Source organism: Perissodus microlepis, chromosome 9 (genome assembly GCF_051167445.1).
Source record: "Perissodus microlepis isolate ML-2025 ecotype Zambia chromosome 9, ASM5116744v1, whole genome shotgun sequence".
NCBI lineage: Eukaryota > Metazoa > Chordata > Actinopteri > Cichliformes > Cichlidae > Perissodus > Perissodus microlepis.
The window spans coordinates 14222854-14244165 of NC_140469.1; the positions used below are offsets into that span (position 1 = coordinate 14222854).

Here is a 21312-nt window from a genome sequence, read left to right on the forward strand (position 1 = left end):
TCTGCAGTGTGTCTTTTGTCCTGACGTCCTCACATCACCACCAACCAGTTACAGCAGACCATCCGAAAGGCCCCTCCCTGAGCCTATCGGAGATTTCTTCAGAGTTTTTCCTTCCCACTGTCACTGCCAAGTGATTGCTCAAAGGGCATTGTTTAAATGTTGGCGTTTTCTCTGTATTACTGTAGGGTTTTTACCTTACAATATCAAGCACCTTGAAGTGGCTATTCCTGCTGGTACTACATAAATAAAACTGAATTGAACTTAACTGAATTGATGAAGGTGCCCGTGCAGACAGAAAGGCCCCAGCCAGATAGATCCAGAACACAGGAATCCTCTTATCCCATCATGGAAGTGGCCAGTGTTGTTTCGACAGGTTTGAGAATCAATGATTACGTAGCACCGCAGTTCAGGTCATTTCAGTGGGAAGAAAATGACCGAAGACAGAATCTGTGGGCCCTCTCCCACACTGTTGTTACTGTTTCCAACCTTGGCGTCAGCAGTTTTGTACTCCTGCGTTGATGCCAGCTTGGAACTGATTCTTGATATTTCATATCAGTATTAAAATTTAAATGGATTCATACTCTGTCATGTGCTCTGTGTGCATAAGAGAAAGAAGTGCTTTCCCCTCTAGCCTCTTGCCATGACACTATACCATATCTCTGCTGTTTTCTGTCACGTCTAATAGCTTCAGTTTGTTGACATGTAGGCTCTTATTCGCTGCAGGCTAAGAGTTTAATACTAAAATGTTTAAGAGAGACTAATGCACAATTAAAAACAACCGCTGCACACATTTCTTTTAATTTGATGCTATATTCCCCATCAAAGGCATTAATTACTAATTTAACACACATCCAGATTAGTGCTTTGCATCTGCTGATCTACTTAATCAGACACTTGGATCAGTTCTGAGAAAAGCAAAGAGAATAGACGGATGGATGATTCCCTTAAAGTCTTCTATCTGTCGTCACTGATATGCGATTTGCTCGTCTTCAGAGAACGTGGTCACCAACACTTCATCCATTCTTAATGCGAAAAAGTCCCCAGGCGCCACATTGATCACGCAGAGCAGCACTCGTATCCTTCCGTGCACACACAGACTATTCCCACAAAGGAGCATCGCTGCCTTCAACAGGAAAACATGGACGTGAAAGCACAAAGAGCATGTTCTGTTCCTTGCGTGACCTTCTCTTTGTCCTCAAAGAGAAGGTCGCACTCTCTCTTTGGAAACACGATAGATGTAGAACAGTCACATCACTCCCACCGGCCGTCATGGCAGCTGACATTTCACACTCGTGTGGAACTGATTTCACTTTCAGTGGCCCCTTGGTGATGAAATATTTAACATTCTTTTCTATGAAAGCAGATTATATTTCACATATAGCCGGGGATGGTTTATGAAGCCGCTTTTCTGTATGCATGAAGAAAAGAGATTATTAACATTCTGGTGGAGTTTCTGGGCTACATAACAAAAACTTATTTTTCTCGAAGCAAAACAGACCAAATGAGATGGTGCAACATCGGCTTGTTAATGAGCAACATCTTTATAATTGATCCCCCCACCACCACCCACCGCAATCTATTGCTGATTTACTTGCTGATCTTATTATTCTGTTGAAGTTGAAGCTCAGCAGTTCTGATGTAAATCGTGTTAATCTGTTTCCCTTATAAACTTGTCAAAACACTTGACATATTTAATTATTAGCAGCCAAAAAGGAGGTTTTAGGAGCAATTTTCTTAAAGTCAAAGCCCTTACTTTTCTCAGCTTTAGCTCTGTCTTTTGATCATTTTTAGTTAGTTTGACAGAACACAAAGGGGGGTGGATGCAGGATGAATGATAATATATTTAATGCAAACACAAAAATGAAATACAACCTCTGACAGTGAGGACATCCACAGCTCTCCTGTACAAGCCACTAATATCCAGACACACACGCAGAACCTGAACGGCCTGCACACGTCACAGCATATCCATATCATATGGGCAGTCCGTTAGCCAGTTACTGGGAGTGGGTGTGAGTGGGTATTTGAGAATTGGAAGCTGTGTAATCTACTGGTTGGTTCAGGCAAGCTGGAAGACCATGAGCAGAGTCACATAATCCCTCCTCCTCCTCCCCAGATGGAGGAGAGGAGAGGACCCAGTGCAAGCAGAATGGGGAGGAGGATCGATGATTACAGGGGAGAGAAGTGGAGAGGAAATCAAACAACTAGAGGTTTACAAGGATGATCATTTTGTCCACTCACATACCAAAATAAAAGCTACAGTCACACCAACCAAAAAAATAAAAACCATGAAAGCTTTGTACTTCTCCCAGAAGGACACCCTACTGTGAAAATGATAGAAATGAACTGCAAAATGTCAAAAATGCGTGGAAGCCATTGAGTAACTGCATACTTAGTTTTGTTTTTTTTAAGAATAAGATTGATGCGCAGAGTGTAGATGTAAAAACAAAACAGTCCCATCAAAGCTGTGCGATCAAGCTTTAAAAACCAGCATTTTATTGCTTTTAATAACACCATATAGTTGCTAAACTGAATTGTCACCATGTTATTAGACATATAGACATCAGACATGTATTCATTGCTCTGGACATCATACTTTTAGATCTTTGTCATGCAGAATTTGGCCAATCCCATTAAAAGGAAACAACAATAACGCCAGTGATAATTAATGTAAGTTGCATTGCAGGCTGTAGTACTATAGCTAAAGTCCTCTACTGTGTGCGTTACATAGTTGCAGATATAATTCCTTCTGGCTGTTATATTCATTGTGCCTCTCAAATCACTTTAGAAATTCCAGACAAAAAAAACTTGATGTATTCCCTAAACATCTCAGCTCATCTAATCGTGCCTCAACTCTGACCTGATTTATCCCCTCTGTGTTCTTTTCCTCCATTTAATCCCATGTACCAGGATATGAAATAATGCCTTGTTGTCAGCCACAGGGTGCAGCCCGATCATGGTGCAGCCTGGTCAAAACAATGTTACATGAAGCAGAGGAAGGCTGGGAGAAAAAAAATAAAAATCTGTTGGTATATACAAGAAGCAAAGTGACCTGAGCCTGAGATTAAGTGGCAGGACTTTTCCGGAGGGTAGCTTAACCATGACCATTACCAACTCCAACACTCGTGAGCACCAGCAGCAGCAGTGACTCACCCACTTGCACGAAAGGCCAGTTCATAGGTGCAGAAGTATTTTCAACAAAACCAAGAGAGTCATTTGAGAGACTAGATTTCTCAAAACAACAAAAGAAGAGTCAAAGGATGCGCAGCGGCGAGTTTCGCTTGAGCTGAAGACGTGCATGTGTGTGACAAAACCTTTGTTACCGATGACAAAACAATTAGGCAACTCATTACACGAGACGGCAAAAACGCGTGAAACAAAGCGAGTGACCATTTAACAACGCGGACTAATGAGCAATCAAGTGAGCTTGGCTGCGTTTACTCTTAATGTCTGGCCAAAACCAAGAATCTCAATTTTTTTGATCATCTTTCCAGCAAACTGCTTTAATCACAGCGAGATGCAGACGCTGCCAAAGAAAGATTGTATCTGAAATCAAAATAATGCCGAAGGGAATAATCACAGGGTTAAAAAAGATATATGGCAATAAAAAAAATCATCATAATATGCAGGAATGTACTTACCTGGGAGATCAGAGAACGTTCCTCTCTCGATGATGTGCTTTCTGTACAGAGTCTTCAAAACCTTGGCGCTGCCGAACCTCTTGAAGCGACTCTTCACATTATTGTAATACCATTCGAGCGACTGCGTCTTCAAAATCCTGTACAAGCGAAAGGAAACACGACATTGAGTCAAAATGAACAGATGGCAATAAAAGTGGTAGGGTTAAATTTCACTATAATCACAGCAGGATTATAACTTTGAGCTTAAGCCAAAACAATTAAATCTGCATAAGATGAGTATCTTCTAATAATTACAGAGATAGGCAGGCAACCAGACCTTATAGATCAATTAAGAAATGAATGGATGTATTACCCACTAAAGAGTGACGCACACAGGACTGTGGATCTCTGTTTTTGTGGACTTTTCATGTGTTTTAATTTAAAGCAAATTGGCTTTTCAAGGGCTTCTTCCTCTCGTTATGTGTAGGCTGTATAGAAGCTACAAAACCGTTTGAGCAGCACTGTTATGCAGCATCTTAGCAGCGTCTTGTGTGTTTGACAGCAGTGGATGCTTGCGGTTTTCAGATCTGTCGTCACATCATTTTTCAGCCCTTTTCTTATTTCTTGATGCACGGACCAGTGTGGATGCTTGAAGGGCAGCCAGGCAGACCTTAGCAGAGAGCAGATGATTACATAAGCAGTAATTCATAACGGCGAGGGTTATGAAAATCCCTCAGAAAACGCGCTCCCTTTGCGCCAGCGTTGCATTGGATTGCATGAAACTCTGCCAACTTTGTGGTTTATCTTGCAGTCCCTCCTGCTCTCCTCGTGCTTTTCCATGCCACTGTCACTCACATGGGAGGACAAGCAAAGACATATTCACTGTTCAAGCAAAGAAAGCCACATAAACGCACTGTATACATCATAGTACACAGTTAGGGTTTGTATGTTTCTGCCTTTGGAACAGTCTTCACAAAACAAATCATCATAAATGATGAACATTTCTTTTGTAATTTGTCATTTGTCATTTGTGTGTGTGTGTTACAACATTTTGTGCACAAAAAAACAGATACATTAAAAGCCTGTGGTACATAATAATTGATTAATTATGCTTTGACAACACCAAATCAGCAGTGGAGAATATCCCCCAACAAAAGTTCAATAGTCTGCTTTTTTATCTTTAATATGAATGAACAGGCTTCAGGTCTGAGAGCCGGGGCTGCGGGCACACAGTTCTCTGTGCAAATATGACACCATGCTGCACATATCATTGGCTCTATTTCCCATATTATGAAAGAGCAAAGTGAGAGAGCTCAAACAGACATAACAGAGTTTTTTAATGCGCGCGCATGTTGGTGCTTCTGCTCAATGAGTGGACTGGTTGGGAAAAGGGAGGGTGAAAATAGCTATTCTAATAAAGGGATGTGGTGTGTCCCTGAGGCTACATGGTCTGCCACATCCATCCCCTCCTCCCTCCTTTTTAACCTCCCTCCGCTGGATTTATTATCCTCTGCCTCTATCAGCTGGGCTGCTCAATGGGCCTCAGCTCCTTAATTTCATGCCACGGGGTCAACCCAGTCAATTTAATGGTGGCTACTGAGCTCAAGTAAAAAGGCCTGGCTCTTTTTCATCTCCATATGGGCTCGGGGAAGGCGGTACAGACATGAATCTGCGAGTGCAACGCAGTTATGAGCTGGCGTCATATGAGGGAGAACTACAAATAGGGTCCATTTCTGAAATGAGCTGGTGCATTGGGGGCAATCTTTAAAGTGAAGGAAATACTGCAGGAAATGAAAGTGCTGCAAAGCAATGGTGAAATGAAGTTGTATGCCTGAGTAGCATCTATGTATAGAGCACAATGAAAATAAGTATCACTGACTGTCTGCTAAACCCCATGGCCATTTGGAATTTGTCACTACTGCTATGCCCTACTTTCTTAAAAGCCACAGTACTACCTGGAAATGTGAGTTTTTTTTCCTGAAATTATGACTGTTTAACATACTAATAGTTTCCACCATAGTCAGTTAAATTTGTGGTTAATTAGAGTATGCTGCCTCTGGCTTTCTTTAAAAAAAATCTGTCCCCTTTTAAAACATCTTCAAAAAGGCATACCGAAAGTGCACCAAGGATATTGACACCAGACCAATAAGACTAACACTGATCAACTCAGAGTGAAATTATTCTCTGGGAGAACGTTGATGCTGTCAATCATGGATATTACTTGGACACATAAAATCCACATAAACTTTGTTGCAGACCAACAACAATAACAATAGAACTCCTTGGCAACACTTTGTTGCATTGTTGATCCATTCAAAGAGTCCAAATCTTTGGCCCAGACTTTAATCCAACTAAGCACTGCAATAAGTCTATGAAAATCCCATCCATGGACTGAGACCCAAAGGATCCAGTGCTGATGTCATATTAAATGTTTAAACTCATAAATGTTACTATTTCATTAAAAAAAAGTGCTAATTTAAAATTTTATATGAGCAACACATCTCAAAAATGTCTGGAAGTAGGTTAAGTAAGTGGTACTAAAAAGAAAACAGCTGGAGGAACATTTTGCAACTAATTCAATTAATTCGGCAACAGGTCAGCAACATAACTGGATGTCTTGATGCATTCTCAATCATCCAGGTAAGCAAATCTCCAAAGGTTGATTCTGTTCATCTGGACGTAGCGAGAAACATTTCTCCCACTGAAAACGCTACGTCCAGATGAGCAGAATCAACCTTTTGAGAACATGATTGGATATAAAAAAGTGCATCTGAGGCAAAGACTGTCTGAAATAAAAATGGGTTCACTACTCTGGAAAAAACAGCATTTGTCTCACAATGTGAAATAGCAAAGAATATCTCATCATCTATAGCAAATCTCTGTGTGCAAGATTCTGAATGCTACGCAGTGCTAAACTTGCCCGGTCTTACGTGTAGTTGCCATCAAATTCAAAATTAGATTTTTCTTGAAATTTCAAATGTTCTCAATTTAAACATTTTATATGTTTTCTATGGTCTGTTGTGAGAGTTGGGGTTAAATGTGGCTTCATGAGATTTATAAGTTATTGGTTTACATTGTAGACAGCATCCTAACTTATTTAGAATTGGGGTTGTATGTTATATATACATATATATAGCCTCACAGTGGCCCAGAGCCTTCACTCCTTGGTTTGCCAGTCTCACTGGCACAAAAAACAGCTGACCAGTAAATGCAAACCCCAGCTTAGACATCTGCTTCGTTCCATACCAGTGACACAAACTTTTTATAGTCAAGCGCTCCCTTTAAAAAAAAGACAGATGGATTAAGGACAGAGGGAGAGGCGTCTTGATGAATGAAGCATGACATTGCTTCCCTGGAGTGATCTGATCTAAAAAGAAGATGAAGAAGGGAGCAGAGTAGAGTGGATAAGCAGAGGCTTTCAAGCAAGAGCTCCACTGTTGTGTGAGCTTCTGCAAATACTCATACGCACTTTAATAATGAGGCTAAGAGATTCCCTGAAGCTCAGCTGCTGCATGAATAAGAGGGATTCCTGTGGTCTCCTGACGCTAGGTTTACCCTTCCGTCATCATCACTTTGCTCAACTCCCTGCCGAAGCTTTGGAACCAGCGCTTCATTTCTTAAAGGGCCTTCTTCTCTACCCCGTTTGCCCTCTGTACTTCAGAAACCAATTTGCACATCTAAATGAATCCTAAATAAAATATATATAACAGTACGTCAAAGAAGTGCAATAAGAGTAGCTGGATTTGCTGACTTCCCACCTCCCCCAGAAAAGGGAAACTATTATCATAATTGACTTTCTGTGCCTTCTAATTAGTTGGTTCAGCTTCTGTTGAAGTCACTGTAGAGGCAACGGAAGGAGAAGGGAAGGTGGGGGTTGACTATTGCAGCACATCAAACAAACCACATTCCCTTCTGAAGACACGCGGCGTGATTGATCTTGTTAATGTAAGACGAAAAGATGAAAAATGAGATTGTATTCAGCTCCAGGTTTAGATCAAAGTGCCTGATGCAGGGGAGGTTAAAGCTCCCAGGTTGTGAGGTCTAACTGAGACAAAAGCTCAATGACTTATTCCATACAGTACAATCCTGTTTTCGTTCCACAAACTCAATAACTCATTTTTTTGCCTCATAAAATTTTGAAGTAGTCTACACTAAGTTTTCCCTTCTCTAGTTGCATAGGCAGCAGCCTAAGCATAGAAGCCCAGACCTCGATTGACATTTGTCAGTGTATTACTTGTGCCCTCTCCAAAGGAATGTTAGGTCACCCAAGGGCCCCAACAGCAACCCTAGAGGCTGTCAAGATACAACATTTAGCTCAGTGACATTTTTGGATATTGCAAGCTATGGTGAAGAATCAAAGCTTGATTAGGGAGAGAATTTAATTGTAATTTATGATATGAGCACCAGGAGAAAACGGTCCCAACAAGAATGAATGTGTTTCATCTGCATCTTTTGCTGCTTCTACAGTTGTGTGCTTGTGCAGATTAGATTTGTCCAGGAGGGAGAAGTGGGAATGAGAGATTGATTTAACATGCACACTGTAAACTGTGGAAATAAAACCAGGACAAGAGGGAAATATATACCATATGATTTAATACATGATTTAATTTCTTTGTGTGTTTATTAATAATACAAACTACATAAGCACTGATTTACAGCAGTAACAAAAATCTATTTTTATGGTGAATATAAAGTGAGGGTTTTTCAAAATATACTGGCAAGAATAGTCTTCATTTAGCAGTTTGCTTCATGCTCTTTACATAATGTCAGTAATATGGGATGTCTTGAATATCATCTCAGACACTCAGGCCCACCTCCTTTTCAAACCTTCTCTTTGTTAGGGGCAGCCAATCAGAAGAAAGGTGACTTAGAGGGAGGGTGGCTTTAAAGTAAATGAAATGAGGGGCAGCAGTGCCAGTATTTATTACCGTTCACTAAAGTGAAAGATTAAGAACATTAATAATTAATAATATATGGAACTGGAAAGAATCATAATAGTTTGAGGATAGGAAGAAACTGAAACCTAAATCTATTTAAGTATTCAGGACCCTGTACTTTTCATCTGTGTTTTAAGGAATATAGCCGGTCATGCACACAGGTTTTATGACACAAAGCTGAGAAAAATGCGGATTATTTTACATTATACTTTGTATATATGCAATGCATTGTAAAATAATTGGCACCGTTTTCAGCTTGGTGTTAATAGCAATGCTGTCTGTTTCACTATATCACAGCACTAAAGACATGCTACTAAAATATAGGCATTGGCAGAATAGGACAAGATCGTGGGTCAACTGCAATGCCCATGAGATTTTCTGCAAACCTGGGCAGAACCGTACTAACCTGTCGGTACGATTTAAAACAGCATGTGGCTTGCAGGAGGCAGGAAAACAGCGCTCACACAGCAGTAGTCCTGTACATAACCTTTCCAGGAAGCAGCATGAATATTGATCAACTGCCTGTTCCTCTGTGATTGACATTTAGATAGGCAGGAAGAGGAAAATAAAAATAATACATTATTTAATAAGGCGGTAAGAGGCGTATTTCTATTTCATGCACCATTTCTCCTTTTCTAATTTAGTGAGTGGGCTTTTTATTATTATTTCTGCATCCTTTCTCTTGCATGCTTTCTGTTCCTGCTGGAATAAATAATGTGCTCATTTAAAAGCACACCTCAGCTGGAAATATATTATATAAAATGCCAGATATGATGTTCAAATACGGGTAGAATAACAACCCAAACAACACATTGCATGCTACTCATTTAGAAGTCCGAGAGCGCTGACCATATGATCAGGGTCTGTAGAGAACACCGAGCATCTGTTTCTAGGATACAGTCTATATATCACAGGAAGAGCAGGAGGTCACTTAATGAACAGGGCACTATGACCGGAGCATTTTCATGCTGCATGTATTTAAATATACACAGGATTTAACTTGGACAGTTGCTTCAGGTTCAAAGTAAGGTGCTTTGGCACATTCATTTCACTTATCTGTATCTTTAAAAAGTATACAAATGTAAGCACAGACAGCTTTAAGCAATGGGCAGAAAATTTACTCTTCCATTGCTTCTTTCTGCTAGCTTTCTTTCATGGCCTAAAGCTATCATCCTTCTCTCTCCCCATCTCTCTGCCTCATGTGTGTCCATCCTACTTTTTATCATTCAGCTCTCTCTTTAGACCTTCACCTTTCAGTGCTGGCAGCTGAAAGAGACCAGGGCACAGTATGGAAATTACTATGCTACTTATGCACTGCCAAAATGGCTTTCTTAAAAATCAGTTAATCGATGAAGGATTAGACACTGAGCTTAATTAATTTCCTTCTGAATGAAGTGACGCCTAGATCAATCAGTGTTTACTCATGAGAGACATTTAATATTCTCCTTGAGGTTGATGCAGAATGTTTACAAGTTTAGTTTGTGAAATGTTAAAACTGTAAGATATCTTATTTAGAACCATATATTATCTAATAACTAGTAGAATACAGGGTATTGCAAACAGCATTTGCTCTACTGTGCAGATAAATGTAATAACAGCATTTGAAGTTTTTGGACAGACCGAAAGTTTATCAGTCATGAGGGTTTGAGTTTCAATTGGAGCTTGAAATTCACCCCTCATGGTGCGATTTTGGCATGGATTACCTACCTTGTCATTCACACATCGTCACAGCACAGGCACGTCTTGAAGAATACTTTATTTGAATAAAGAGAGGCTCAAATATGCTGCTCAAGAACATACGAAACTCAGGCGACGTTGAGCCCCCAAATATCTACACAGTGTAGATATTTGTGTTTTTTAATTGCAAAGGTTTAGGAATAAATTAAGAAAGTGTTTGTGTTGATTTTAGATGTGTGGTTGTTTTCTTGACCTGTAAGATATGTTACAGTGGGTCACCCCCTTTAGTTTAAAGTGAAAAGTCTTGACCAGAAGCATTTGTTTTTCCATTGAGTTTTTTTTTTTCTACAGTGCAATTTTCTACTGGATGGACTGCAGTTTTGGCATGTTTGCAAGTCACAATTCTTTTTTTGAAGTTGCAGCTTGATCCAAATACGCAAAAATGAAAACCAGAAACTAACCCATGCTTCATGACCTGGAGTAAACTTACCTGGAGCTATAAGCTCAATTTGGGCTCTTCATTAATCTCTCTCTTCCTGTGTTTACAGTTTGAACTAATGGGGAAAAACAGCCTGGTATTGTTAGGTCTCTGTTCCCTCTGTTGTAGTGCCTGCCTGTGAGTCTGTGTCTGTAAGTTCAGTCTGTGTTATGTTTCCTGTTTTATTTTGAAAGTCTGTGTCTCATGTAAATGCGTCTGGCTTTGCTTCCTTTGTCTCGTTAGGCCTGATTTGCCCCAGCTGTGTTTCCCTCCTGTTGCCCATTCCCTGATTGCGCCCTCTGTGTATTTAAGCCTTGTGTTTCAGTTTGTCGGTGTCGTGATCTACCCTCATTTTGCTGTGTGTTCTGTCTGTAAGCTTATTTTGTAGTCCTAGTTTTGTTACCCTTTTAAGTTCACGTTTTGTTTCCGTGAGTCTGCATTTTGGGTCCACCATTCCTGCCTGCACACAGCCTTCACATGACAGTAATGCTTTTACTGCTTGTCATACAGTATGAAATAGAATATGATTAACATTTGGAGAAATTAGAAAAAGTGAACCAAAATTAAGGCGTGTACACAGTGGAGTAATTGAGCATTTGAGAATTAAGTAAGGGCACTGACCACAATTTGGCTCCTGTAACAGCTGGCCAGATGTGTCGTCGTGTGTTGCTGTTCAGCTGCACATGTAGGTCTGTTAAAAGTGATGTCAGACATATTTACTTTAAACCACTCCATACACAAGCTACATGGCCATCTGGCGACATGAGAAAGCTACAAAGAAGGTTTTTTAACACCAGCTGCGGCGCATTTACATATTATTTGACGTGACTGTATAGAGCATATAGGAAAAGGAGATAATCTGCTCTCAGAGTCCTCCTCCTGCACAGCTAGAGCACCACATGGGATTTTAAGCGGAGCATGCGGAGAGGCAGCACGCTGCAGCAGCCCAGCAATGTGGGGAATTTTGTCACAGAATAGACCGCAGTTACGCTTTCCACCACACAAGTCCTCCTCCATCTGGCTATTCTGTGTTGATAATGAAAACTGCAGCTCCCTGCAGCCTTTATCTGAGCAGCTATCTGAAGCCAAAAATCATGGACGGTCAATATGATTAGAGGCTGAATGAGGCGAAAGCGTGTAAACAAAATGAATTAGCTAAATGTCGTGTGAGAGAACTACAAAGCTTGTGGTTGTAATTAATAGAATAGAATAGAATAGAATGCCTTTATTGTCACTATACAGTTGTACAATGAGATACAGAGCATCTCCTACTCAGTGTAAACATGCTGGGGGGGGGTACAGTTCTGCAGCGCTATGTACATATGGACAGTATTAACATAGGGAAAAACATATATATATATATATATATATATATAAACCTCAATAAGATGGCATCGCTTGTGTTTTTTTTTTTTTCCCTAGGTCACTGTGGGAGCCCTGATTTTATCCTCTTAATGTCATCAAACACCTCAGCAAGGAAATGAAAATGCAGTCAAATAAAAAGGATTTTAGAGATTACACAATAACTGAATAGAAAAAAAAAAACAGGAAATATATGTTTTTTTATATCCCCAATATTACAGCATCAAAGGTGGAAGAAATACTTTAATGTAGCGAAGTTATTATTGAGATTATCCTGTAATGAGAAGATCAGTCCTCCTAATTGCAAACGTTTCGATCAACAATTATCTTGCAGACATGCCCTTTCCCTATTGACCCCCGTATATGCTCAGTAATTGCAAACTTAGCTGAATAATAATGTCAGCTATGCACGTACGCTGTATAAAAAGAAAAAAATCAGTCAGTGGGAAATGAGAGAAGGGTGAGCTGAATAGAGGTCATTAACCTGATTCAAACCTCAGACATTCTCTGCGAGTTACTTTGACACAAGGACAAACAGGAAAAAAAGTGGTAATCCTGAATGCTGAAGCTGCCAGAGCTCAATGTACCGAAGTGTCATTCTTAACAGCCTGTTAGAGAGCAGGAGGACCGAGCCTGACAACACCAGACAGATATCAGGATACACTGTCACCAGTCAGAGGCAGGAGAGAGGAGCAACGGAGGGGAATGAGAGGGCAGAGCAGGATAGGAAACTAAGGCAACGATGGTCATGTTAAGAAGAAAGGTCATTGCGTCGATGGGCGTCATGGATGCCAGGCACACGGGGCATTTGCTCTGCGTGGTCTATTTTTAGAAGTCTTTTTGAAAGCACACCACCATCCTATAATCCACGTGAATCGATCTTCAGTGGAAAATTGGGGGAAGCGAAGATGTCTTTAGTTGCAGTTGGCCTTTTAAGATGACTTTGAATTTATATGTGTGTGTGTGCTTGATAAGCCAGGAAACCATGAAAGAGGTTTTTTTTTTCCCCCCACATAAGAGGAACATATTGTATGGAAATTGTTTCAGAGAAGGTTACAGAACAGCTCCAGACATTAAAGTCTGACATTTTGAATCAGGTCAACTAAAGCAACGGTCTGTATGGAAAAGTTCACCTCGCTTTCCGCTTGCATGAAAGAAAGATGAAAAAGGTTTCGGGTTGCATTTCTGGTGCGGATGAAGTGCTTGTCCTTGGCTTGAAAGACACATCCCATTAATGCACTAGTGTCATTTATAGCATAAGCACAGCTTTATTGTTCTACACACCACAGAGGTCACATGCAGCTGAAGAGAAATCAGATTAACGGTAATTATTTGTAGAAGTTTTTAGAGCAGACTGATGCCCATTAAAGACTAAATACCCTGCAGTGCTTCCAGTCTGAAATCTATATGCAAATAGACACTAAAGGCGGCACATGGCTTTAAAAGCCAAACCCACAAATCTGGTCAGTAGACCCGCATGCCTGTCTCTATCTCACAAGGGCATTTCTGAATATTATGAATAGCACTGCCACAGGAAACCATTTCTTTTCTCCGGTGAAGACGTTATAAACCACCTCCTATTACACTCAAGTGAGTTTTTTTTCCCTCCCCGTGTGTGTGGGTCTGAATATACATGCTTTTTTCTATTGAAATGATTCCTGTGTAGCTGTGACCTTAGGGCCACATTCTTCACTTTTTAAATGTATTTCAAAAAATTCAGCCAACCAGACGATAAAGCTGGCCATTTCACTGCATTCCCACCAATTAGGAAACCAACAAAGGGCCTGCTTACCAAATGAGCCTCTGGCTGCCCTCATACTGGAAACAGTTCCCATAAAGTTAGTCACACGCCACCACCCAAAACACAAAAATCACTGGGACAGCAGAAGCCTCCTGTTTTTTTTTTTTGTTCGGCCTGTTTTGTTTTCAGTATCACTGCATGTCTGACTCTCTTTGTTTCTCTTGAAATGCTTCCCTTAACTTAACTCATTCATGAAAAATTACACATGTATGTTTAATCTGAAAAGAAAGGAAATGAGGCAGAGGATGGTCCCACTGCTGAGGTGTTGTTAGCAGAACAGGGACAGCATGGATTGTTTAGTGGTTTATTGCCCCAAAACATAATGATATCAACTAGCAACATTTATCTGAATTAGTGCTGTCAAAATTATCGCGTTAATTGTTAAGATCAACGCGAAATGTTTAACGCATTAAAAAAATTTAACGCTGATTTTTTTTTTATTAATTTCCTGTAATCTGAGACCTTTAAACTCATGAGCACCTCTGGAGGAGGGGGCAACAGTGTGCTATGCTGGCGTTTGGCCTGACAGAAATGATTAGAAGAAGAAGTGACACCATGCTACTATCTAGCTAACACTAGCTAACACACGCAAGCATGGACGAGGGCGGACTTTTGGGTGGAAAGTTTCTCTTTAAGAAGTTGCCTGATGGCTTGTTGGACAAAACGAGAGTAAGATGCACAATTTGCAAAGCTGAATTCAAGTACCACAGAAGCAGTTCATCACTGGTGTATCACCTGAGAGCAAAACACCCAACTGAATCCACCTCTACGGGACCTCGCCAGTCTACGCTTCAGGAGTATGGCGCTCGTGGACGAATAACAAAAAATGTGAGAGAAAAATTAACCAATTCTTTGGTTGTTTGGATAGCTAAAAACTGCCGACCATTTAGCATAGTAGAAGATGATGGACTGAGAGAAGTCATTCGCGCTGCATCAGGAGATGAGTGTTACAATCTGCCCTCGAGAGGAACCATTGTGTCGAGACTGCACACTTTGTATGGGGACCAGAGGGCTCAGCAGTGCAGCAAGCTTGTGCAAGTAAGGAACGTCGCTCTCACCGGAGACCACTGGACTTCGGTGAACAACGATAATTACTTGGGGGTCATGGCGCATTTTATTGATAACGACTGGACTATGCAATCGTTTGCACTAACAGTGAGTAAAACTGAAGAGAGACACTATGCTGAGGCGTGTGCTGACCATTTTCTGAATGTTGCAAACGAATGGAAAATCAAGGACAAGGTAACCACGCTTGGCACCGACAGTGCTCGTAACATGGTTGCAGCCGCCAGACTACTTCCATTTGAACACATGCCCTGCATGGCCCACATTCTGCAAAGAACGGTCACAGTTTCTCTTAATGACAGCGCATTTGAAAGGGCTCTGGCCAAATGTCGCAAGATTGTTGGACATTTTAAGCATAGTCCAGCAAACACTCAGGAATTAAAGGCACAGCAAGCTGCACATGGACATCAAACAGAACCGCTTGTTGAGGATGTTCCAACAAGATGGAACTCCACCCTAGAGATGATCAAGCGGATCCAGAGAAACAAATCTGGGCTGACCACCATCCTGACTCAACAAAACAGCAAGGTGACCATGTTGACTGACCAGGAGCTTGACAGACTGCAAAAGCTGGAGGAACTACTGGAACCTGGCAGGTAAATCATTTTGTTTCTCATGATTGTGTGTCTATCTTTGCGTTCTAGCTTTGTTTTCAAGTATGTTCTCCACCTCCACCTCTCTGTGTATTTTCATATGTGGTATTTATGTTTGTCTCTGTGTGATTAATAGAAAAATACAGACTTGATCTTTCTATTGCAGATATGTTACCGAACTGCTGGGGGGAGAGCGGTATGTCTCCTGTTCCATGGTGTTGCCAGCCTTGTGTCATTTGTTCAGGATTATGGAGCCCTCAGATGATGACCCAGTCTACGTTTTGAGGTTTAAGGTTTTTAACCACAGACCTAGCTCAGCGGAGGGACAGCAGCAATCTCACATGGCTGAAGATCGCTACTGCCCTTGATCCCAGGTTTAAAGACCTTAAATGCCTTTCCAAAGATGAAAGAAGAGAGGTGTGGGCATCAGTACATGACCTTCTGATGTCAGAGACGGATGCACACCAACCATCTGCTCAGACAACAGAGGAACCCTCACCAAAGAAGAGCAAGATGTCCATCTGCTTGCTGGGTTCTCCTGATTCAGATACAGAGGAAGAGGAAGATGCTATAGACTGCTGTCTGAATCTGTACAAAGCAGAGCCCAAAATTGACATAGGAGAGTGTCCACTACAGTGGTGGTTAAAGAGAGAAGGAGCACATGCCAGGCTGGCACCTATTGCAAGCAAGTACCTGTCAACCCCTGCAACCACAGTGCCTTGTGAGAGATTATTCTCACTCTCAGGTCACATCATTCAAAAGAAGCGTGCTTCTTTGTCATCAGACAATGTAAACAGAATAGTCTGCCTCAGTAACTGGCTGAGTGCAAAGAAGGACTAAGCCAGATCGCTCCTTTGACGTGAAAAATGTTCAACATTCTGGGTTTTCAGCCGTGTCTTTTTGTGTTTTAAATACTGAGTTTTGTGCACCCTTTATTGTTATGATATTCACTTTAACCTGTAGGCCTGGGTTCGGTCACTGTTGATGGCCTTAAAGGTTTTTTGTAAGTTTTCACTGTGTTAAAGATTGATGAAAACTATTAAAATTCTCTTTGAATTTCAGCATACATTCTTTGTGTTTATTCTGCATTTACTTCATTGTAACAGACATTTATGCAACACAATCTTAAAATACAAAGAATAAAAAAATGTAATTGGAGCCAGGCTATTAATCAAGTAATTGCGATTAATCGCAATTAATAACAGAAAATTGTGAGATTAGTTAGTTCGTTTTTTTTAATCTATTGACAGCACTAATCTGAATATTAGCATTTTTTTTTAAAGAATATTGGACATGCTTAGCCAGACTGTGAAAGTAATGCACACGTGCTAGTGACAAAAGTTAGCAGTTGTCTTTAACCTCTCTTTCTATGTAGCAATCAATTTTTTTGCAACTAAAAAGTCAGAAAGTCAAAGTGACACTCATGAGAATAAGAAATGTAAAAATGTGTTTTATGTTTCAGAGCTACAGCTAGAAGGTCGAAGCTCCTCATTTGCATCAGGACCGAAAAAAGGAATTTAGGACGTAAAAACGAAGGCTAATTATTCTTGTGATGAAAACGACATTAAAGTAATTACTGTAACAAGCCCACTACAATAGGAACTGTTTACAGTTTATAATCGTCGTGCTTAATATTTCTTAATTACCTCAGTTTAACCTGTTTGTGCTAACTGGAACACTTTCAGGTAACTATAAAGATAAATATAACATTATCTTGAGCACTCACACAGACATAAACAGGCACAGAGCTAATAAGACTCAGTCTGGTAGACAGGGCGTGGGAGACGGATGACAATGAATCATTAATGTTAGGCACAGAAATGCATGCAGTGTGCATACACGCTCACTCACACACACATACACATCCTTGTACACTTCTCTTTATGGTGACCCTTCATTGCATTTCCTAGCCCAATACTCTAAAACCAAACCTTGGCTGTCTACCTGCAATTTGAAACATGTGGGGTCCCCAAAAGCTGTTGTATCCTACAAGTATAGTGGGCTCCTGGTTATCAGACCCCACAAATGTAGTAAAACAAGTCTACACACACACACACACACACACACACACACACACTAATTTATCTCTTCTCTCTTACTCATCCATCCTTTCCCATTTACAGCATGGTGTTTTCTCTGCGCCATCGCTGATTTTGTGGTGACTGAGATAGATGGGAGGGTTGAGAGGGGAATGGCTCACCAACTGAAGAGGAGAAATCCCTCATTGTCTTTTACTATGAGCTGAAAAGGAGTTATCATCATCATCATCATCATATTCTTTATGCCTTTTGCACCATTCCCCCTTCATTCCCTCTTTTGCTTTTTTTGTCAACATATTGTTTTCAAGTTGGTCTCTTCATTCATTTCTCTGTATATTTTTCATAAAGAAATCTGGGTAAATTAAAACAGGGTAACAGTATTAAAAGAGTTTCTTAACCTCCTAGGACCTGGCGTCCACATATGTGGACATCACATTTTGGGTTGTCTAGTCCAAAATACTAAATTTTGCTCTACAAGGGCCTGTTATCCACTTACGGAGACATTATACTGCCACTGCTTTATCAAAATTTAAAACGAATGTCCTCATATGTGGATCTCATTTTTCTCAGAAAAACATTCATCACGTCCCAATCAGCCCAAATAACAAAGAGAAATTAAAAATGCATGCCACGAAAGAGTTTGAGTTTAACAGATACATATATAGATCAACTTGGAGTGTCTTATGATTGTGGAAACAATATTCAAAAGGTATATGTCAGACTGTGACACATCATCATGCACCAATAGCTTCAGTGTGATCAGGCTTGTGAGGGACTGTATATTGGAGATATGGTGTTAGTGTGAAGTGGATGAGAGGATAGCAGGCTGCAAAGATGGATGCAGTGTAGATGAAACAGAGTGCCATCCATCAACCAGTGGCCTCTGTGACAGTCTACCCTATATGACTAACCAAACACATACTAAGCTAAGAGGGCTTTACCGCAGCGTGAGAGGATATAACCTCACCTTCAAACTATTTCACCATTAGGTCAGATCATAATCTTTTCAGCCTATATTTTTCTCGTCTTTTAATTACCAATGTAAGCTTCATGAGGATAAAACCTTCCAAAACTACATCAGAAAAGCAAAATCATATATGGCAACATATGAAGGAAAATGTACCAGTTCAAAGATTAAGCTCATTTGGATGACTGGTGCATTAACACACTGCTGTTTAAGCATCTTTTTGCCAGTTTTTGGCTTTGATCACTCAGAAGAACCTTTGCCCTTCCTCTTTCATGTCAGTGTGCACATGCAGACGTGCACCGTACTCCAGGCCAGGGCAGGGAAGCGCTGCATTATTCATACTAATGCTGTCACACTGAGTAATTGAAGCCAGGAAGAGGTGGAGGGTGCAAAGTGCGAGTGCATAGACACCTTCTCTCACTGCCTCCAAGTAGGAATTGTTTTGATCATTATCAGTGACCTCTAGGTGCTATCACTGCAGACATCAAGGTGATATTCTGCATCTGATGGCAAAGTCAATATTGAAAGCGGTTGTGGCGGTCAGTGTATGGACAGACATACAGCTGCACTGTATGCTGCTGGTAGTAATGTACTGGAAATACAGGAAAAACCCTTCATAAATATGGGATACTCAGTTCTCCCAAATTTATTTTAAAATAATCATTTTTGACAATATTTATCACTATGAAAGAAATACTCAAATGTTTTCTCGAAAGTGTTAATAAAACATCTGAGTTCTGAATGAATGAATATTGTAAAATTTAAGTGTGTCTAATTCATGTTGTACTATACACATCACGCAAAGTTTGGTACAGAAAATTCCACATTTTGTTAAGAAACCTATTTAAACCTTTTAAAAATATGTTGCACATCCTATTTTTATCTTTGTTCTTATTTAATAGATACCTGCAGTTGCACTCTCAACATTTGTTGTTGAGATATTTGATGGAATCTAATTCAGCTTCATGCTGCTGTGTTGGAAGTGTTGTAGAGAGCTAATGTGGCCGATCACTCAGACTTCAGCTGTGACTCATAACGTTGCCTTCACAAGATAAAGGATCCTCTTGCCATTCTTTTTCATGCACCTGCTTTAAATGTTATCAGCCCATTAGGCTAAATATTAGGCTAAATGACTGTTATCACTCACACAGATTTAGCTTGTATGGGCTCTCCCCCTCCTTGTAGCTGGTTCAATAGGCTTACAACATTAAGTGGTGGTGGTGGCGGTGGCGGTATATATAACACATATGGGTGTTTGCTGAAACAATCGTGGCAAGTCTTTATTCAGCAGAGGTGAAGTAGGTGATGGCGTGAGTCATTTGCTGAACTTTAACCCCAGAGATTGAGGTAGGTAGCCCATATGTTTTAGTGATTTTGCCTTTTTACTTTGAGTTTGTTTGGTTTGGTTAAAGCACAAAAATTCCTTGTTTAGGGCAGGGAATAACTATGGCTTGTGTTTACCATTACACACACTACATGCACCCTTCTGCTCTACTGTGTGCAGTTGGCACTCTGGGTAGTAAAAAAAATTCCAATGGTTATTTCTTTTTTTATATATGAGGAACTATGAGTCACAAAACTGAATAAAGAACAAGCTGAAAAAGTAATGTGTTCTGCTTGAGGTATTTTTATTTAAAGCTACATATCTGACTAGATGAAAATGTCATCTGGATGTGTAGAATTTAAATCTGATGCTGGAAAGCTGATTGTAGGGTATGCTGTGTTCAAGTGACAGGCACAGTGGAGGAGTGAGCATTCTCTGTATAAACCAGAGCCACTAAGAGGCTGCAAACATGGTAAGTGGTGAGATGAACTAATGAATTACACTGCAATGTCAGAATGTAGGGAAGTGTTTTGGTGTGTGTGTGTGTGTGTGTGTGTGTGTGTGTGTGTGTGTGTGTAAGGAAAGGGATTAGCAAGCATGATCTAACCCAAAGATGTGTTTAACCTCTTCTTCACCTCATTTCTTCTATCCATATTTCTTCCTTGTCCTTTTATCTTTGTCCATCTTTGAGTTTTTTGCAGTCCATGTTTGTACCAAGATTTCTGAGTGTGTTCGTGGTAAAATATATATATTTCTTCCAGATGATACTTTGTCCTGTATCCCCGAAGTGTGCATTAGTCTGTCTGCTTGTAAACATGAGAGATTCATGTTTATCTGTTAGGTCCGTGTGTGTCCTCTGCAGGTAGAGAGGCAATCTTTTTTCATACCGTCAACAGGAGATGGGCCCAGGTTTAGGGGATTTCAAACTCACTTACGTATTCTTCACATACCTCCCCCCTCAAGATGTGTATGCTGAAGTAAACAGAAACAGCGTGGATGTGTGAATCCTGCGGCCGTTTGCTGGGGTGAAAAATGATCCTAGCCGAGGGCGAGTGAGGATGGTTTCATGCCTCAGATAGAGAGAGAGGCTGGGATACAGAACGAGAGAGTGACAGAAAGCAAGAGAGTGGTGACGCAGAAAGTGGGGGAGAGCGAGAGAGAGGCTCCACAACTGTGGAGAAAGCCTTCATTCAAAATGCATGAATCTACAAGTCAGGTAATCATGAGAGAACCTGCAACTCTTCCACAAAGAAACCTCTGCAGGTAAAAGCACTCGATACTCAGGGCACTTAATGCACATAACACATAAATTAATAGTCACGTTGACTCACACAATAAAGACACATTCCAAATAAGACAACAAAAACCGACACATATGCTACATATCTCTGCAACATGGCCCCCTATTTGTTATAAAAAGCTACCACAAGTCTCAATAGCAGCGCAGAG

At 40.5% G+C, this 21312-nt stretch overlaps 1 protein-coding gene and 1 pseudogene across 1 annotated transcript in view; one reads left to right on the forward strand and one right to left on the reverse strand.

Moving 5' to 3' along the window:
• Positions 1 to 21312, reverse strand: part of LOC146380209 (rab effector MyRIP-like) — a 125862-nt gene that overhangs the window by 23721 nt on the left and 80829 nt on the right. The window contains exon 4 of the mRNA XM_084939139.1: positions 3642 to 3778. Within this exon, the coding sequence (XP_084795265.1) occupies positions 3642 to 3778 (137 nt within the window). The remainder of the gene's footprint in view (positions 1 to 3641; positions 3779 to 21312) is intronic.
• Positions 14421 to 16385, forward strand: LOC146380210 (E3 SUMO-protein ligase ZBED1-like; annotated as a pseudogene).